General features: G+C 39.9%; 1 protein-coding gene across 18 annotated transcripts in view; it reads left to right on the top strand.

The window, feature by feature from the left end:
• Window positions 1-19,824, top strand: part of ptk2aa (protein tyrosine kinase 2aa) — a 414,515-nt gene that overhangs the window by 308,666 nt on the left and 86,025 nt on the right. Inside the window, exon 1 of one of the 18 annotated variants that reach the window (XM_043687815.1) lies at window positions 14,837-14,916. The exons of the other annotated variants lie outside the window; for them this stretch is intronic. Within the exon in view, the coding sequence (XP_043543750.1) occupies window positions 14,843-14,916 (74 nt within the window). The 5' untranslated portion in view covers window positions 14,837-14,842. Of the gene's footprint in view, window positions 1-14,836; window positions 14,917-19,824 lie in introns of those variants that run through there. 18 annotated transcript variants of the gene reach the window in all.

The raw sequence follows: 19,824 nt of genomic DNA, 5'->3' as shown, positions 1-19,824 counted from the left end.
TAGCAAAAGCGCGCAATGCTGTGTCAGTTAATCATTTTGAGAAGAAGATGGATAAACATCTGAAATGGATGACTCTATACATCTCCTCATTTAACCCTATTGTCACGGTTTTGTCCATTTACTTAATCTATCAACTTTTCTTCGCAACTCTGCTTTTATGTGTACTATTTACTGTGCCACTTCACTTACTGTCATGGCCAACATGAGTAGATGGCTCTCCATAAGTGATTTGAAGGAAGGAATCAATATAAAACATTGAAGTACAGGTTCCTTGGGAACACCAGTAGTCATGTTCTGACAACATCAGCATACTGTCTTCACTCTTGATTCCTAATGGCTTCTCTGCCCATGTCAATAGGTGCCTCCAATTCCATATGTTAACAGTCCCATAATGAATCTCTATGCTGACGTAAATACGTGCAATTAAAAATCTCTGCTGCACTCCACACCTCTACGTTTATAGCTTAAGTATAAATATCTTGAAGTTGTGAAGAGTCAAAAAGTTCTTATTTCAAAAAGCATTAACCATTTAGCTTACTTTGGTTGTTTGGCATTGACCATCACAGAAGAGGGTTGCTTCACATAAACAGAATTTCACACTGTGACAATTGCATTCTTTTAACAAATATTACCTATAATTCTGATTCAGCTTAGCTTCTATAAACCCTGCATCTTAGATTACTTACAGTGTGGAAACAGGCCCTTCGGCCCAACAAGTCCACACCGACCCGCCGAAGCACACACACCCAGACCCATTCCCTACATTTACCCTTGCACCTAACACTACTGGCAATTTAGCATGGCCAATTCACCTAACCTGCACATTTTTGGACTGTGGGAGGAAACTGGAGTACCCGGAGAAAACCTACGCAGACACGGGGAGAATGTGCAAACTCCACACAGACAGTCGCCTGAGGCGGGAATTGAACCCGGGTCTCTGGCGCTGTGAGGCAGCAGTGCTAACCACTGTGCCACCATGCTGCCCTATCTAACCTATAACATTCTGCTCTTCATGTTTGAATGGCCTTTTTTTTGCATGCTCTCAGAATATGCCAAAGCAATTTGATCGCTGACTCACTGGAAAATGTATTCTGTCATATTTATTGAAGTAAATCTTAACTGGCAATCTTCTGTAAAGGAAATTGAACTGAATCAAATCATAGTTTTAGTTATTACTCAGTTAAGATATTACTTTCAATGATTTAGGTTTGCTTGTATGTTGATTATTAATAAACTGCTGCTAGATTTAGTGGTAGATCAGAGAGCAGTATCTTTAAAATGATAGGGTTATTTAGTACTCTCCTGTTTAATTCTTCTTTTGTGCCTTCTGGTTTCCATAGAACCATAAAAAAGTTATAACACAAAGTGCCCTTTCAGCCCATCGCATGTGTGCTGACTACAAAAAAAGATCTAGCCATCCTGCTGCTATTCCACTCAGCTCCGATACTTTTTTCGTATCCTCGAAGGTTACAGCTGCAGATTCAAGTACCTTTTCTGGATGTTGAGGCTTGCTGCGAAAACCATGAAACCAAGTAACAAATTCCAGTCACCCACCACCCTCTGGATGAAAACCATTTTGCTCGTATGTCCCCTGTAACCCTCTTCCTAATCACCTTAAATCTTCATGTCACTAGCTACTCCCACAGCAGATCTTTAACCATAAAGATCCTGTCAGATATATAAGTAAGCAAGATAAGGTATTGGGGTTCAAACAGAGTGGTCATTGTTCTCTACCTGACTGGAATATACCATGTGTTGTTTTGTGTCATTCTGTTGGTATTTAGAAGGATGTGCTCTCAAGGAATAAACTAACTAGGCATCGATCAGCTGTTGGACATTGTTAAGGCTCTGTCGTGACGATCATTAACCCCTATTGATAGATTATTATAGTTTTTATAAATGTCAAGCAGGTAACAATACATAATTTTCACCATGTGCATCCTCTGGGAAGGAAATGTTCATCCCCATAAGCACCAACTCTGGTCGTTGATGGAGAGTAGATATTTTGCACATAGACTTTGCTTTACCCTTTCCCTGAGGTGGAGTTGCCAGTGTGGATAAAGTCAGAAGTCCCATGACACCAGATTATAGTCCAACAGGTTTATTTGAAATCACCAAGCTTTTGGAGCACTGCTCCTTCATTAGGTGAATGTCGCCTGAAAAAGAAGTAGTGCACCAAAACCTTGTGATTTCACATAAACATATTGGACTATAACCTGGTGGTGTGTGACTTCTGACTCTGTCCCTGAGGGACTAACTGATCAAGCTAAAGTGGAGGTGGTGCATGCATCTTTCCCTTCAGTAGGTAATATGCTAAGCTGATCTCATCTTGTGGTGTGAACTTATCTTTTACATCATATTTATCCCTCTAAGTGATCTTTATAAAAGTGAATGACAAATGTTTCAATGTCTGAAATGAAGTTAACTTTGAACTGTTTTTAGACGTTTGAGCTCTCTGTTTATATTCCTGTCTGGGTAGAGTCAAAACATTGCACTTCCTTTAATCCCACTCTGGTCTGATTATTTGGTTATCCTGGGCCTTTCATTAGGTATACGAATTTCACTGCTGCACATATTTTTGATTTACTCCCTTGCCTGAAAACACACAACTTCCTGGTCAGGAGAGTGAATCCTGTGTCATGATTATCAATATCAACTATAGATCGAATAAAAGCAAAGTACTGTGGATGCTGAAAACCTGAAACAAACATTGAAAATGCTGGAGAAACTCAGCAGGTCTGCTAGATGCTGCCAGAATCGAGTTGAGTTTCTGCAGCATTCTCTGTCCCTTTCAAGCATAGCTGATTGCTTTGTGCTACCTTGCAGCCTTAGTCTACTCTCTGATAAATAGTCAGGCATTTTGTTTAAAAAGCCCGCATCATTTCCTTATAGATCCTCAAATGGGATGATTGTGGAACTTTCACTCCTTTGTAAATAGCATATTCCAGCCAATGGTATGTTTGGGACCCCTTGAAGCTTGAAGTGCATGAGACTGTGATTGGGTTGAGAAAACTGAAAATTATGAGAATTGCTTTACACATTAAAGGAACAGTAAAGTATTTTATAAGTAAGAAAGTTTGTTAGAAGTGAGGTGAAACCCTTGAGAGGACTGAATGGTGATCAAAAAAAACTGCACAGATATTTCGAAGGAACTTTTGAATAGTTTTGAACTGATGTGAAATGATGGAGTTGCTGAATGCAGTGATGAGCATGAGTTATATTTTAGGTAAATTGTTCAGCTAAAAGAGTAAGCTCTAGTGTGTGACCCCACAGGAACAAATTTCAGAATAATTAGAAACTGTATCTCAGGATCTTATTAAGAGTGCCAGTTGAATAGAAAGTGATACAACATATTTTGAAAGAGAAAATGAAGTAATATTATTCCTGGAGAAAGTGAGCACTGCAGATGCTGGGTTTCAGAGTCAAAAAGTGTGGCGCTGGAAAAAGTACAGCAGGTCAGGCAGCATCTGAGGAGCAGGAGAGTCAACATTTCAGGCATACACCCTTCTTCAGGAATGTCATAGAGACTATCACCAAGCCTTGCAAAATAATCAGGGATATAGCCAGCATTCCTGATGAAGAACCTGTCCCCGAAGTGTCGACTGTCATGCTCCTCAGATGCTACCTGACTTGCTGTGCTTTTCCAATGTCACACTTTATTCCTGCTTGTGCAAATTCAACTTAGAAAATTTGTTTTAATGAAATTTGGCATTTAGGTAGCTTTAAACTAATTTGACAAGGGAGTACCAATAAAAAAAAAATAGTAGAGGTTATCACTAAGCCTTGCAAAATACTCAGGGATGTAGCCAGCATTATAAGGTGAAGCCACAGGGTGAAACCAAAAAAAAAATCCGTAACAGAGTTAATGTAAATGCATGGTGTAGAGTAATTAAGACTGGGGAGTTACAGATGCTGAGAGCATTGCCGATATGGAAAAAAAATCTGCAGAGAATTCAAGGACAGAGTCAATTTGGCGAGACCTATGGAATAAAAAGGGTGCATTACATATAGACCACCAACCAATGGAAAGGATATAGATGAACGAATCTGCAAAGAAATGCCAACACTATAGAGAAGTTATAATGAGGGTCTTCATTTAAGCACATATATATTAGGATACTGATACTGGAAAGGGCATTGAGGGGCAAGTGTTCCTGGATTGTATCGGGAGTGTTTCCGACAGCAGGATGTATCTAATCCACCAAGGGAGGATGTATTGTTGGTCCTTGGAAATGAAATGGTCCAAGTGGATCAAGTCTCAGTACAGGAATATTTAGGAGACAGTGATCATTGGATCATAGGTTCAGAATGGAGAATGCCATGCAACAATCCAGAGAAAGAGAACTCATCTGGCAGACAGCTGACGTTAATAGGGCAAGAACAGAGCTGAGCAAGATTGATTGGAACAAGAGTTTGGTGAGAAAAATGCTATCTCCACAATAGACTACCTTCGAAGAGCAGATCGTTTGGGTACAGTTAGGTTTATTCCTTCTAATGGAAAAGGTAAGACGAATAAATCCAGGGTTCCCTGGATGACAAAGAAGATAAAAGTTAACATTGAAAAGGAGAAGTGCTTATGAAGGCTATAAGGCAGAAAATGCAATTAAGAATCAACAGGAACGCCAAAGATTTAGAGGGGAGGTAAAAAGCAAAAAAAGAAAGCAAAGAGGAACAATGAGAAAAGACTAGTATCTAACTTAAAGGGCAGTCTCAAACTCTTCTATGGCCACAGAAACAATAAGAGAATGGTTAAAGGAAGAATAGGGCCGATCAGAGAGTATAAAGGGATTTACTCAAATGGCATGGCTGAGGTGTCAAATGAATACTTCGCCTCTGTCTTCATGAAAGAGGAGGATGTTGCCCAGGCCATAGTGACAGATGTGGAAACTCTAGAAAGGTTCAAATTTAATAAGGAAGATGTCTTGGATAGATTGTTCACACTTAAAGTTGACAGAAGAATTGGGACCAGATGAGATGCATCCAAGGATTTTGACATGATTTGATTTGATTGATTGTTATCACGTACCGAGATACAGTGAAAAGTGTTATTTTGCGTGTTCTACAGGCAGATCGCAGCAGAACAGAGTCCAGAATAGAGTGTTACAGCCATAGAGAAGGTACAGAGAGAGAAATCAGCATTAACACTTGAGGTCTGTTCAAAAGTCTGATAAAAGGGGGGAAGAAGCTGTTCTTGAATCTGTTTATACATGTATTCAAACTTCTATATCTTCTGCCCAGTGCAAGAGAATATAACCAGAGTGGGAGAGGCCTTTGGTTACGTTGGTTACTTTCCCAAGGCAGCGGGAAGTATAGATGAAGTCATTGAATGGAATACTGGTTTACATGATAAAGTGGTTTGTGTTTCTGCCTGTCTCTCGTTTATTGCAGTCTTGGGAAGACCAGTTGCCATACCATGCTTTGATGCATCCAAATAGGATGCTTTCTAAGGTGTATCTGTCAAAACTGGTAGGACATGCCGAATTTCCTTCGTGTCCTGAGGAAGTAAAGGCATCGTTGTGCTTTCTTGACCATCGCGTTGAAGTGGGTGGGCCAGAGCAGAGAGTTGGTGATCATCACTCCCAGGAACTTGATGCTCTGGGCCATCTCCACCTCAGCACCATTGATGCAGACTCCTCCTGAAGTCAATGATCAGCTGCTTCATTTTGCTGACCTTGATGGAAAGATTGTTGTCTTTACTAAGCACTGCTGGGCTGAACAGAGTAGATGGGGATAAACTGTCCTGCTCCTAAAAGTAAACAAGAATGAGAGGGTGTAAATTTCAAGTGATGTACAAAAGAAGCAAAGTTGATGTGAGAAAAATACTTTTTCACTGAGTGAATGCTGCCTGGAAATATGGTGGAGGCAGATTCAATTGAGGCATTCAAGGGATAGAAATGGTGAGCAGAAATATGGGGAAAGGCAGGAGATTAATACAAGGTAATAGAACCAATGGAGGCATGATGGGTCAAATGGCCGCCTCCTGTGCGTAGCAATTGTGAACAATTTTATGAGTTTTGAATCTAAAGATTTTATGGAATCATAGAATCCTTCCTGCTCCTAAGAGTAAAAAAAAGAGGCCATTTGCCATCAAGTCTGCATCGACCCTCTGAAGAGGATCCCCACCCTATCTTTGTAACCCTGCATTTCCCATGTCTAGTCCACTCACCCTGGACTGTGGGAGAAAACTAGAGGAATCCCATGGATATGGGAAAATAAGACCAGAAGACGTAGGAGTGGAAGTAAGGCTATTCGGCCCATCGAGTCCACTCTGCCATTTAATCATGACTGATGGGCATTTCAACACCACTTACCCACACTCTCCCCATAGCCCTTAATTCCTTGCGAGATTAAGAATTTATCAATCTCTGCCTTGAAGATATATTACGTCCCAGCCTCCACTGTGCTCCATGGTGATGAATTCCACAGGCCCACCGCTCTCTGGCTGAAGGAATGTCTCCTTATTTCTGTTCTAAATTGACCCCCTCTAATTCTCAGACTGTGCCCATGGTTCCTAGTCTCCCTGTCTAATGGAAACGACTTCCCAGCATTCACCCTTTCTAAGCTATGCATTATCTATACAATCACTGGATCTTCAGCCATTCCAGGGATCATCCGTGTGAATCTCCACTGGACATGCTTCAGTGCCTGTATGTCCTTTCTGAGGTGTGGGGCCCAAAATTGGACACAGTATTCGAAATAGAGCCTAACTAGAGCTTTATAAAGTCTCAGCACATCGCTGCTTTTATATTCCAACCCTCTTTGAGATAAATGACATTACATTTGCTTTCTTAATCACAGACTCAACTTGCAAGTTAACCTTTAGAGAATCCTGGACTAACACTCCCACCTCCCTTTGTACTTCGGCTTTATGAATTTTCTCCTCATTTAGAAAATAGTCCATGCCTGTATTATTTTTTCCAAGACCTCACATTTGCTCACGTTGAATTTCATCAGCCATTTCCTGGACCACTCTCCTAAACTGTCTAAATCTTTCTGCAGCCTCCCCACCTCCTCAGTACTACCTGCCTATCCATCTAACTTTGTGTCATCGGCAAACTTCATCAGAATGCCCCCAGTCCCTTCATCCAGATCATTAATATATAAAGTTGCGGCCCCATCACTGAACACTGCGGGACACCACTAGTCACCGGCTGCCATTCCGAAAAAGAACCTTTTATCCCAACTCTTTGCCTTCTATCAGACAGCTAATCCTCAATACATGCCAATAGCTCATCTTGAACACCATGGGCCTTCATCTCACTTAGCAGCCTCCCATGAGGCACCTTTTCAGAGGCCTTTTGGAGTCTAGATAGATAACATCCACTGGATTTCCCTGGTCTAACCTACTTGCTCCCTCTTCAAAAATTCTAACAGGTTTGTCAGGCACGACCTCCCCTTACTAAATCCATGCTGACTTGTTCTAATCTGACACAGCACTTATAAAAATTTAGAAATCTCATCCTTAATGATGGATTTTGGAATTTTACCAACAACCAAGGTTAGGCTAATGGGCCTATAATTGTCCATCTTTTGTCTCAACCCTTTCTTGAACAAGCGGTAATTAATTTTCTAATTATCTGGGACTTTCCCTGACTCCAGTGACTTTTGAAAGATCACAAACAACACCTCCGCTATTTCCTCAGCCACCTCCCTCAGGACTCTCGGATGTAGCCCATCGGGACCAGGAGATTTATCAATTTTTAGACCTTTTAGTTTTTCTAGCACTTTCTCTTTTGTAATGGCTACCATACTCAACTCTGCCCCCAACTCTCCTTAATTGTTGGGATATTACTCATGTCATCCACTGCGAAGACTGACGCAAAATACTTGTTAAGTTCTTCAGCTATTTCCTTATCTCCCATCACTAGCCTTCCTGCATCAGTTTGGAGTGGCCCAATGTCTACCTTTACCTCTCATTTTTTTCTTATGTATTGAAAGTAACTTTGATTATCATTTCTAGTACTACTGGCAAGCCTGCCTTCATATTTGATCCACTCCTTTCTTATTTCTCTCTTTGTTATCCTCTGTTTATTTTTATAGGCTTCCTAATGTTCTGATTTCCCACTGCTGTTGGCCACTTTATCGGCTGTGTCTTTTTCTTTGATACGTTTCCTGAATACTAATGTCTCTTGAAATGAAATCCCTCTTTCCCACACCAATCTCTTAGCCACATATTTACTTTCCTAATTTTCTTATCCCTATGCTAATTAGCACATGGCTTGGGCAGTAATCCAGAGATTATGATCCCAAAGGATTGGCTCTTCAATTTTCTTCCTAGTGCTTGATATTCCCCAAACAGGTCCTACTTCCTAGCCTTGTCTATGTTGTTAGTGCCAATGTGGACCACAGCTGGATCTTCTCCCTCCTGCTCCAGTATCCTTTCAAGCCGGTCGGGGATATCCTGCACCCTGGCACGGGACAGGCAAGACACCATGCGAGACTCCTGATCCAGCTCGCAAAGGATACTATCTGTCTCCCTAATTATAGAATCTCCTATAACAACGGCTTGTTTTTTTGCTCCCCCCTCTTGAATGGCCTGCACCATGATGCCATGGTCAGCTGGCTTATCCTATCCATACCCCTTTTCCTCATCCATACAGGGAGCAAGAATCTCGTACCTGTTGGACAAGGTCAAGGGCTGAGTGTCTTCCACTCCTGAACCCAGAATCCCCCTACCTGCCTCACTTACAGTCACACCCTGTTGTCCCTGATCACTAACTGAATTTGAATTACTTAATCTATCAGGTGTGATTGCCTCCTGAAACAAAGCGTCCAGGTAACTATCCCCCTACCGGATGTGGCACAATGTTTGAAGCTCAGATACCAGATCATCAATTCTGACCCGGAGTTCTTCCAGCAATCGTTCACAATAGGATCAACCAGCTCCCACATCATAAAACTACAGCACATCACCTGTCCAGCCATCTCTACTTATTTAATTAATTTATACAAATTTGAGTTAAATAATTTCTAGTGCTTCTCTATAGTCTTATTCAACTAACCAGCTAACAGTAAACTTTTAATCAATCACACAATATACAAGAAATATCAATTGAAACGCCTTACCTTAGCAACACACGGAAGTTATTTTTTTTGGTTTGAGGAGGAGAGCGGGTGGGACACTATATGTGTAGCATCTCGGGATTCAGCTGCTGCCTAAATATATACCTGACAGCCTTCTGCTCCTCGCTGTGGCCTCTCCCTCTGCTGCTCCTTTAAAAACGGTTCTTGTGCTCTCCCTTCCTGACAGCCCTCGCTTCTCTCCACCCTCTCTCCTCACCACTCTGTAAAAATGGAGGCCAGGCTCCCGCGGTAAGTCCCTTTTTAAGTGGGAAAACTTACCCTTCCCAGCAGCATTCGCTTCTTTCTGCCCTATATCCTCACCGTTTGTAAAAACGTGCAAATTGCACACAGCCAGTCACCCAAGGATGGAATCAAACCCAGGTCCCTGGTGCTATGAGGCAGCAATACTAACCACTGAGCCACCATGATTTCACCCCTCAATTTGATTGGGCTCAGCGTTTATTGCCCTTCAACATCAGTTTAACCCAATTTCCATTTGCATTTTTTAAACTGTGGTTGAGGAGAAATCTGAATCAAAAATACATTGTGACTTGCTTTAGGAGCAAGTAGATACTTTGAATAGTTTGATTGGATTTGGGATTCAAAAGTTAGTTGTAAAGTATCACAAATCTCTGATTTCTATTAATTTGAAAAGCAAGTCGCACATGTTGAAAGACTGGGCAAATAATGAGGTGTAAGAAATGAAAGCCTGATGACTGTTGTTAATGAAGCACTGATTAGATGGGCTAATCGTAAGAGACGAGGTACCTCTCCATCTCCATCAGTGACGACCGACTTGACACTGACATTTTCCACAAACCCACCGACTCCCACAGCTACCTGGATTACACCTCTTCCCACCCTACCTCTTGCAAAAATGCCATCCCGTATTCCCAATTCCTCCGCCTCCGCCGTATCTGCTCCCAGGAGGACCAGTTCCACCACAGAACACACCAGATGGCCTCCCCCTTTAGAGAACGCAATTTCCCTTCCCACGTGGTTAAAGATGCCCCCCAATGCATCTCGTCCACATCCCGCACCTCCGCCCTCAGACCCAACCCCCCCAACCGCAACAAGGACAGAACGCCCCTGGTGCCCACCTTCCACCCTACCAACCTTCCCATAAACCAAATCATCCGCCGACATTCCCGCCACCTCCAAACAGACCCCACCACCAGGGATATATTTCCCTCCCCACCCCTCTCCGCCTCCAAACAGACCCCACCACCAGGGATATATTTCCCTCCCCACCCCTCTCCGCCTCCAAACAGACCCCACCACCAGGGATATATTTCCCTCCCCACCCCTCTCCGCCTCCAAACAGACCCCACCACCAGGGATATATTTCCCTCCCCACCCCTCTCCGCCTCCAAACAGACCCCACCACCAGGGATATATTTCCCTCCCCACCCCTCTCCGCCTCCAAACAGACCCCACCACCAGGGATATATTTCCCTCCCCACCCCTCTCCGCCTCCAAACAGACCCCACCACCAGGGATATATTTCCCTCCCCACCCCTCTCCGCCTCCAAACAGACCCCACCACCAGGGATATATTTCCCTCCCCACCCCTCTCCGCCTCCAAACAGACCCCACCACCAGGGATATATTTCCCTCCCCACCCCTCTCCGCCTCCAAACAGACCCCACCACCAGGGATATATTTCCCTCCCCACCCCTCTCCGCCTCCAAACAGACCCCACTTCAGGCTCTCTGCCTTTATTCCTGATGAAGGGCTTTTGCCCGAAACGTCGATTTTGCCTGTCCTCGGATGCTGCCTGAATTGCTGTGCTCTTCCAGCACCACTGATCCGTAATTGTAAGAGATATCAAATCCTGCTTGGTAACCATCTGTTCAAAGCTAGTGAGCTGACCATAGAGAACTTTGAAACATCAAATGAATTACCATGCTGCTGGAAATTAAGATACAACCTTGATAGTAATGAGCTGTATGGTGAAAATACAGAGTAATAGTGTCACTGGTTTATTATCAGAGCATCTGTTTGAATGTACAGCAATGCGTCTGGACTTTTTCATCATACTATGTCTGATCAACTTCATACACACAAAGGAGGGGAGATGAGCAATGGTAAAAAGAAAAAAAATAGCGCCTTGAGCTGTTGCTTTGGCTATAAAAGGAAAATGCAGACACTCATGGCAACAGAAATGCATAAATTTTGAATTGATGCAAACTGCTTTTGAAAATGTTACGATCCTTGAATGAGAATGTGATACAAGAACATAGTGTCTTTTATAGTGCTGGTTGCCTTTATTAGCTCTCTCAATGTTTTGTCAAAAGAAACCTCTTTATCCAAAGAGAAACCAAATACTGCAGATGCTGGAGATCTGTAATAAAAGCTGAAAGTAATGGATAAACTCAACAGGCCTGCAGCATCTGTGGAGAGAGTTAACCTTTCGAGGCCAATGTAACTTTTCTTCTGAAGTTTGAGTTCCAAAGTAAAACCATATTTTGGACTCAAAGTCAACTCTGTTTCCTTCTCCACAGATGTTGTCAGACCTGCTGACTTTGTTTTTACTTTAATCCAAAAAATGGCAAGAACGTGAGACTCGGTACCACAAACCATAGCTGAGGCAAACTGCATAGGTACATTTAAGGGAAAGCTTGATAATTGCATCAGGGAGAAAGGAATAATAGGTTATATTGAAATTAAGTGAAGATGGGTGGAAAGAGACTTGTGTAAAATTTAAATGCTGACATAGACCAGTTGGGTGAAATGGTCTTTAGTTGTTAGCTGTCAATTTAATATAACCCATTACACTTATTTTGGTTCAGGAGCTGGAAGATACATTATTCAAAGCATTAAGAAACAAAACAAGAAGCAATTATTCCGCTGAGAAGCAGACACTTCATCGTTTTTGTTTTAAATAATCTCCACTGTGTTAAATGCTATGCACAATTATGATGACAGCTGATGGAAATACTGGATATGCCAGATCCCAGCGTAATAACTGGCTTAATTGAAAATGTTTTATTTTTCTTTTTATTTACCATGAAAGTCAGTCACTTACATATTCGCAAGTGTACTTTTAACGAAAAGAAATTACACAGAAGAAACAGATTTTATTTAGTGAGACAAGAATTAGTGGAGCAATTTCTTTACAAGCATCAAAAAGAAAGATTCATCCCTTTTATCCCAACAATGCCCTTATCAGCACTTGAACCTCACTGAAGAGTCACACCCGTCTCTATACTAAAGCTTCTTGTTCAGCTAGCTTGGCTGTAATCTATTTTCTTCTGGTCGATTTCGATGCATTCACTATTTTCTTTAGGTCATCTCCCAGATACATAAAACAACCTTACTCAACTCTCAATTACTTAACGTGGTTTCCTTAGACTCATCTCTTCAATAGATTTGTAGGAAACCATTACCTCTGATATACCACAGCCTTCACCTTCTCACCGACTTCTAGGCATCTCAGGACTTGTTCTCCAACCTGGACTGCTGGTGGTTGCCCAACTCAAATCAACAAACATCCTAGCAATTGACTCCAAGTGGTCTATTGTTCATTTAGCTGAAAAGGCCTGTGGAAAAAAAAGGTCAGAACTAAAAAAAAATTAAAAGTCCATTTTCGCTCCATTTTATATTATGAACCTTCACAACAAAGTTTGAGCAATAGCTTTAGAATATAATAATCCAGTCACAGTCAAGAAGGGCAGTGACTAGATTCCTGGTATTTGGGTGAGGCAGAATTTGATCTGTATGTTTTGGTGGGTGGTAGCATTGAATTCTGCTAAGATATGACTGATGCAGAAGTCTTCTCTAGAAGTTGTGGAATCAGAGACTGCAGAGCACGTAAATGATGATGTGTCAAAACTGGAAATTCCCTGATTTAGTGAGGTAGATTCTGCTCTGCGTAGTACAGTCTGTTTGATCTTATGTACTAAAAGGGAATATGTGAAGCTTGATGACTTCTGATCTCCAAAAGTAGAAATTGCATTTTTTAATCACTGCAATTAAAAAGCTCACAAGGCAAAATTTGTTTCCATGATTTAGTAAGATGTTTCAACTTAAAATGCATGCTGTTGTGGTACTGCTCCGTTGCAAAAAACAGAAAAAAAGCTTGATGCAAGAAATTTCTGTTTTAAAAAAAACATAGTATATTGAGGATCAAGCAGTTATTGTTATTCATTAACTAAAGTCTTTCGAGAAAGTAGACTCAGTACAACTGAATTTAGATTGATTAATGTAACATTATTTGGGAAGCTTGTCCTTGTTGCTAATTCCAACTGTTTTTATAATATGAGTTTTTTTAATGAATCAAGTTCAAACAGAACTTCTTGCGTCATAGGGACAAAACTGAAATGTTAAAGAACATGCTTTGACACATGCTTTGACACTAGCAACCCAAAGAAAGGCAAGCGTTGTAGAGATCTGAATATCACCTTAGGACATGGAAAGGACTGCTCCCAATCTGTGCAATACATAATCACCTTTGAAAGGTGCAGCCATAATTATCTTATGATAAATGGTCTGGCTGGAAAACATTTGCTCATTGCACACTATATTTTTTCACTAAGAGAATAGAAGGCTGATGAATGGTTCATGGCAATAATGAGATGGTCATTCATACACTATGCCATCATAATTGTTCTACGATCGCTACCTTCCAGAAGAAAAAGAGGGATCATTAGAGGCAAGACACCTTGGAGCTATGCTGATACATATCCTTAATATATACTTCAGTATAGCATTGTGAAAGGTGAATCACATATCACTGGGTCAGCTTGTTCAATACTGAAGAACAGCTAAAAGTGGAATAACAGTAAATGACCATAAAAAATACATTATCTCCATTCTCACACAAAATATTTATACAGTGAGAATTAAGAATAATGTTGTAGCTCCATTACCAAAAATATGGTTTGAATTGAATGAATATGATGGTCATTTTAGAAGTTGAAGTAGCAAAAGGAATCAAGAGTGGGGAGAAAGAGGGTTCTGGTTGGATGATCAGCCTTGATCATATTGAATGGCGGAACAGGCTGAAAGGACCAATTAGCCTACTCCTGCCTGTATAAATTATGAATTTTGTTCTTATCCGCTACCCAGAATGTTACACATCAACCAACATTCTGAACTGTTGTTCTATCTTAAAGTAATTCTTGAAAGCCACTTTGATTCTCAGCAAAAATTGCAAAAAATTTACTAATAGGTTTTGCTAATTCAAAATAGATTATTCATCAGTAGCTCAAGCTGAGTGTTACCTACATATTAAATGAAGAGACTTGACATGAAGTTCATGTGGAATATAAACACTGGCACAGACCAATTGGGTTGAATGGCTTGTTTCTGTGATGTAGTCCATATGTAAATAGTGCAGTTTTGCAACTGTTTTCCACAGTAAAAGAAAAACAATAATTTTATTTGGATGAGCTGTTATTTAGGCATTGCTTGGAGTTAAGATTAGAGTCAGCACTTGGATATGTTTGGGGCTGTTAACTTGCATACCTTTAACAAATAATTTTCCACTAAAATGAGTCATTCTGCCAGCTGCCAGCACATCCTGTTTCATCATAATGGGTTTGGTGAGTAGTAATGCATGTGGCTGTCACTTAACTGCTTACCAGATTTTTTTCTTGCCATCAGCTTATATCATGCAGCAGTGCTGAAAAGCTTTAACTTCCTTGGAAGCATTTTTCAAGTGAGACATTTACTTCTCCAATGACAACATAAAGATTCCCAAAACAACTTCTCTGAAATCCTAAATTGGTTAATTTACTTTGCATTACTTTTCTCGACCTGTGGAATTTTGTTTAAAATGCTGATAATGCAGTGGAAGCGTAAAGTGAAGCAACTCTTCGATAAGCATGAAGCACAGTTCACAAACTCTAAGTAAGTAATTTATTGACATATCTAGATCAGACTATGTAGCATTGTTCAGTCATATTTGTGACCTAAAATGCTTTTAAAAATGTTTTCTTAAAAAACAAAATTGCTGCATTGATTTGAGAAACTTGCTAGCTGAATAGAAATGTTGCTGTTATGTATCTTAAAACTAGACATTAAGCTTAGTTCAGCAGGTAGGATATGTGGGTAAAGATTTGTGTTTTATTTTTTGGAATCAAGTAGGTTTTTTTTAGTATTTTTGCAAGATATTTGTGTCTTCCTGTTGAGAAAATACCACAGATTTGCATTTAGTGTCATCAAAAGTGTTGTGATTGTCAAGTTTGAGGAGTAAAGGTAATCTATTGAAGGGAAAAATCAGAGCTTAAAGATTGGATAATTCAATTTAACTTTTTGGCGAAGTGAAACTTTACAAATTTCAAAGCTGTGCTGATTTTACAGTACATTGCATTTTAGTATTTGTGCAAAAAGTGCAAATTGATCTAATTTGAAATAGCTGAATATTTAGATTTTGCCTTAAATTTTCCCTTAATTTTATCTTGATTAAAACCCCGGTATAGTTGTCCCCCCCCACACCGGTGGGGTATACATTTCCATGTCCTACCGCAGATGCCGAAACCGCAGTTAGTAGTGAACCCATTCATTTAGATGGGAAATTTACCTCCCCGGTAGCCCCCTAGTTCCTGGTTCTGGAATGTTCAAATTAATATGTTCGAACCGCGAGTAACTGAAACCGCAGTAACTGGACCCATGGATACGGCGGTCTCCCTGTAATTCAACACCTAATCTCCTCATTTCCCTCAGCTGGTCTCTTGCAGACTCCATTACAAACTTCACAGCCCCATAACCTCATTTTTCCTTTCCCACCTTGCATCTCACTCACTTTCTGATGCTGAAAATTGAGCATTGTATTTTGTGGCTTAGAGGTAGTGCATTACAGGTAGTTCATCTATAACGCGATAGTTGCACTCTTGTGCAACCCTGCATTATAGAAAAATGGCATCTTAGAAACAGCGCTTAATGTGTTAGCAGTATAATCGCGTTACAGGCAACATGCATTAGAAACAGTATCTTCAATTTGTCAATCACGTTACAGTGAATTTGTGTTAATGACACGCAAATTGTAGCATAACAGCCTGTATTGTGAAGTCTGGCTACACTTGTGATGTCTCTTCCTTAAGATGAAGTATACTACTGTCAAGCAACGTTCTATTTATTATTCTACTTGATTAATAAAGCTTTCTCAGTGAGAGCTGGGGTCTCCAAATATAGTGAAGTTTCATGTTCAGACTCAAACTCCCCTTATTAAGAATTCAAGTATTTAAAGTTTCTGCCTGAAATATACTGCGGTCACTTTCAGAATAATTATCCTAAATTGCATTAGGGTGCTATTTAATTATCTTGTGAGATAAATTCAAGATGATTAATGCAATACAAACGCAGAGTCCTCTTAGCACGCTTACTGATCATTTTTGCAGCAATAATGTAAATGAGCAAGTAAGTTTCTGATCAAATATAGATAGAGTTTTAAATGTTTTGATAAGGCAGCTGATTGTTTTAGTTGAATTAACAAATTTTACAGCTTAATTTTGAAATGGCTCCCTTATTTAAATAAATTGTGACTTGATAAATCATCAATTGTCTCATTCAGGAATACATCTCAGTGTGTTCATATGTTGCTGATTTTGGCCATGGTAAGTTGCCAGTAGCAGCAATATCATTTGCAGAGCACTGTTGGAAGAAGACTCGTGCAAAGCAGATATCAGATATCTGACAGTATATTGTCTATTGCTGCCATACTTTAAGCTAAGATTTGATACTGAACATTTTATTGTGTGACGTGTAATTTGGGTGGATAGTTATTTGCAAGCACCATTTGACATCCCAATTGAAAAGAAAATTGATTGGATAAAGTCGGACATTTTTAATGCTGAATATGGAATCTAAACCCCAATGTCTGTTTTGTCCCATTAGATTTGGTGATCTTTATTCTGTGTCAAGGTTACCATGAAGTTGTTACAAGCATAGAAATTAGAAGCAGGAGTAGACAATTTGGCTCCTCATAGTTGATCTGGTTATGGACTTATTCACATTCCTGTCTACCCCCAATGCCGTTTGACTCCATTGTTAGTGAAGAATCTACCTCTGCTTTAAAATTATTCAGTGATTTCATGTCTACCATTCTTTGGAAGGCACTGTTCCAGTGGCACTCAACCATCTGAGAGAACCAAAAGTCCTCCTCATCTCTATCTTAAATTGGCAGCCCTTTAATAAATAGTGTGCCTTAATTCTTCACTCATCCCCAATGAGGACATCCTGCTAACTTATTTGAAATTTTTGAAATTTTTTTTAATGAAATTATATTTTAAATGAGTAAACATTGCAAATTGTAAGTGTTTTTAAGATTTTCTCAATATCTTTCATAACAAACAGAAACAAGAGTAGACCATGTAGGCTGTTGAGCCTGCTCCACTGTTCAGTATGATTATGGCTGATTTGCTGCCTTAATTCCATTTTACCAATCACTTTTGATTACCTGCGAGATTATTCAAGCCTTGAAATATTCAAAAATGGAAAATTCAAAAAATTCGCAATCCTGTCATCTCCTTCTTTACTGATAGGCCCTTTATCCTGAAGTTATGCTTTAAACTCCCCAATAAAAGAAACAACCTCCTATGTCTGCCATGTTGCGCCCCTTCAGAATTTTGAATCTTTCAGTTGGATCATATGTCACATAAACTCAAGATATTATAGACCCAATTTAGTCAGCCACTCATTATAAGACGATTTTCTCATCCTCAGCACCAATCTAGCAAACCCTAGTAAATTGTAGAACTCAAATACAAGTATATCTTTCTTTAAGTATGAATACCGTAACTGTGTACAGTATTCCAGATGTGGTTTCTCCAATGCCTTGTACAATGTAACAAAATTTTCTTGTTTCTGCAATCCATTCTCCTTGCAATCAGGGCCAACATGCCATTTCCTTTGCCAACAGCTTCCTGTATCTGCCTGCTAACTTTTTCTTGATGAATGCACCTAAGTCTCTCTGAACATTAACATTTCTGTGTTCTACAGCTGTTCTGGCAAGGAAGGTAGTGGTCTAGGGGTATTGTCGCAGGGCTAGTAATATAGAGATTCAGGTAATGTTCTAGGGACTGAGTTCAAATCATGTCAAGTCAGATGGTGGAATTTGAACTGAACTTTTAAAATAACCTGGAGTTAAGAGTCTAATGATGACTGTGAAATTATTGTTGGTTGTCAGGAAAAACCTATCTGATTCACTAATGTCCTGTAGGAAAGGAAATTGCCATTTTTCCTGGTCTGGACTACATATCACTTCAGACCACAGCAATGTGGTTGACTTTTAAATGTTAGGGATGAGCAATAAATGTTGGCTGAGCCAGTAATGCCTATATACTGTGAATTTTCAAAAAACCTTTAAAATATTCTCTTTATTTTCAATTCTTATTTCCAAAGTAAGTAACTTCTCACTTCTCCCCATCATACCTTGATGCCCACTTATTTAGGTTGTCTATATCTCTTGCTGGTCTTTTTGTTGTTCTTTGACAACTTACGTTACCAATTAGCTTTATATTGTTAACACACTTAGATATATTGCTATCTATTTCTTCAATTACATGATTAATATAATCTGTAATGAGTCGAGACCCTTGTGGCACTCCACTAGTTATAATCTGCCAACTTGAAATTGTCGCATTTAACTTGTACTCCCTGCTTCTTGTTCTTTAGCAGTTCTTTATCTATGCCCATACTTCATGAGCACTCATCTTGTGTATTAATGTTTTGTGTGGCATAATGAATGCCCTTTAGGAATCTAAATTAATTGGGTTTACAAGCTTCCCTTTACCTATCCTACAATTTATATCCTCAAAAAAAATTCTGTTTTATAAAACCATCTTCTCTCTCTAAGTCATACAATTTAGACAACTTCTCATGATAGTCCCTAAAGATTGAAAATGATTTTCCTCCATTCCATTGTTGTGGGTCTTGAGGTAACTAAATGGCCCAATACAGGATCCACAAACCCTGCTATAGATGGGACGGGTGTGTTTCCTGAAGGGGGTGGTATTGATGCTTGGAGTTATGCATGTTTCTTCAACTATTTGTGCTTGGCCTCCGCCTGGGCCTGTTGGAGATGCTCAAAATTGTTGGCACCTTCACAGATTCTTCTCCAATTTGAATGGTTATGGGCTTGAAATTGCCATGAGTCCCAGTGACGTCTTCATGATGTCTCAAAATGCTTTATAGACAATGAAATATTTTTGAAGTGTACAATTATACTGAGGAAAATATGGCAGCTGGTTTCCACAAGAGACAATGTTGTTGTGGTTCTGTTCGCCGAGCTGGAAGTTTTTGTTGCAAACGTTTCGTCCCCTGGCTAGGCGACATCATCAACAAGCACCCGAGCTACAAATCTTCGCACAGAGACAATGTGATAATGCTCAAGTAATTTTTATTGGGGATACAGATTGAGGGATAAATATTAGCAAAGTAAGTAGGGATAAGCTCTTTGCTTTTTGTAATAGCACCATACAATCTTTTATGTCTTGTTGCAAGGTTTTGGTTCAACCTGTCATCATAAAGACAGCACCTGTATCTATGCAGTACTATACAGAAATATCTGTCTGGATTTTTATGGGTCAAATAGATTAAATTTCTCTGGTAGTTGAATATCATAAAGGGGTGATGTTGGGATAGATGCCTTTATATTTTCAAAACTTTTGAGTTGTGTTAATGTAAATTGTCATGATTTGGAGATGCCAGTGTTGGACAGGAGTGTGCAAAGTTAAAAGTCACACAACACCAAGTTATAGTCCAACAGGTTTATTTGGAAGCAATAGCTTTCGGAGAAGCGCTTGGTGTTGTGTGATT

This window comes from Chiloscyllium plagiosum, chromosome 4 (genome assembly GCF_004010195.1).
Source record: "Chiloscyllium plagiosum isolate BGI_BamShark_2017 chromosome 4, ASM401019v2, whole genome shotgun sequence".
Lineage (NCBI taxonomy): Eukaryota > Metazoa > Chordata > Chondrichthyes > Orectolobiformes > Hemiscylliidae > Chiloscyllium > Chiloscyllium plagiosum.
Note: the sequence above shows the minus strand (reverse complement) of the source record. Positions and strands in the feature narration are given on the sequence as shown.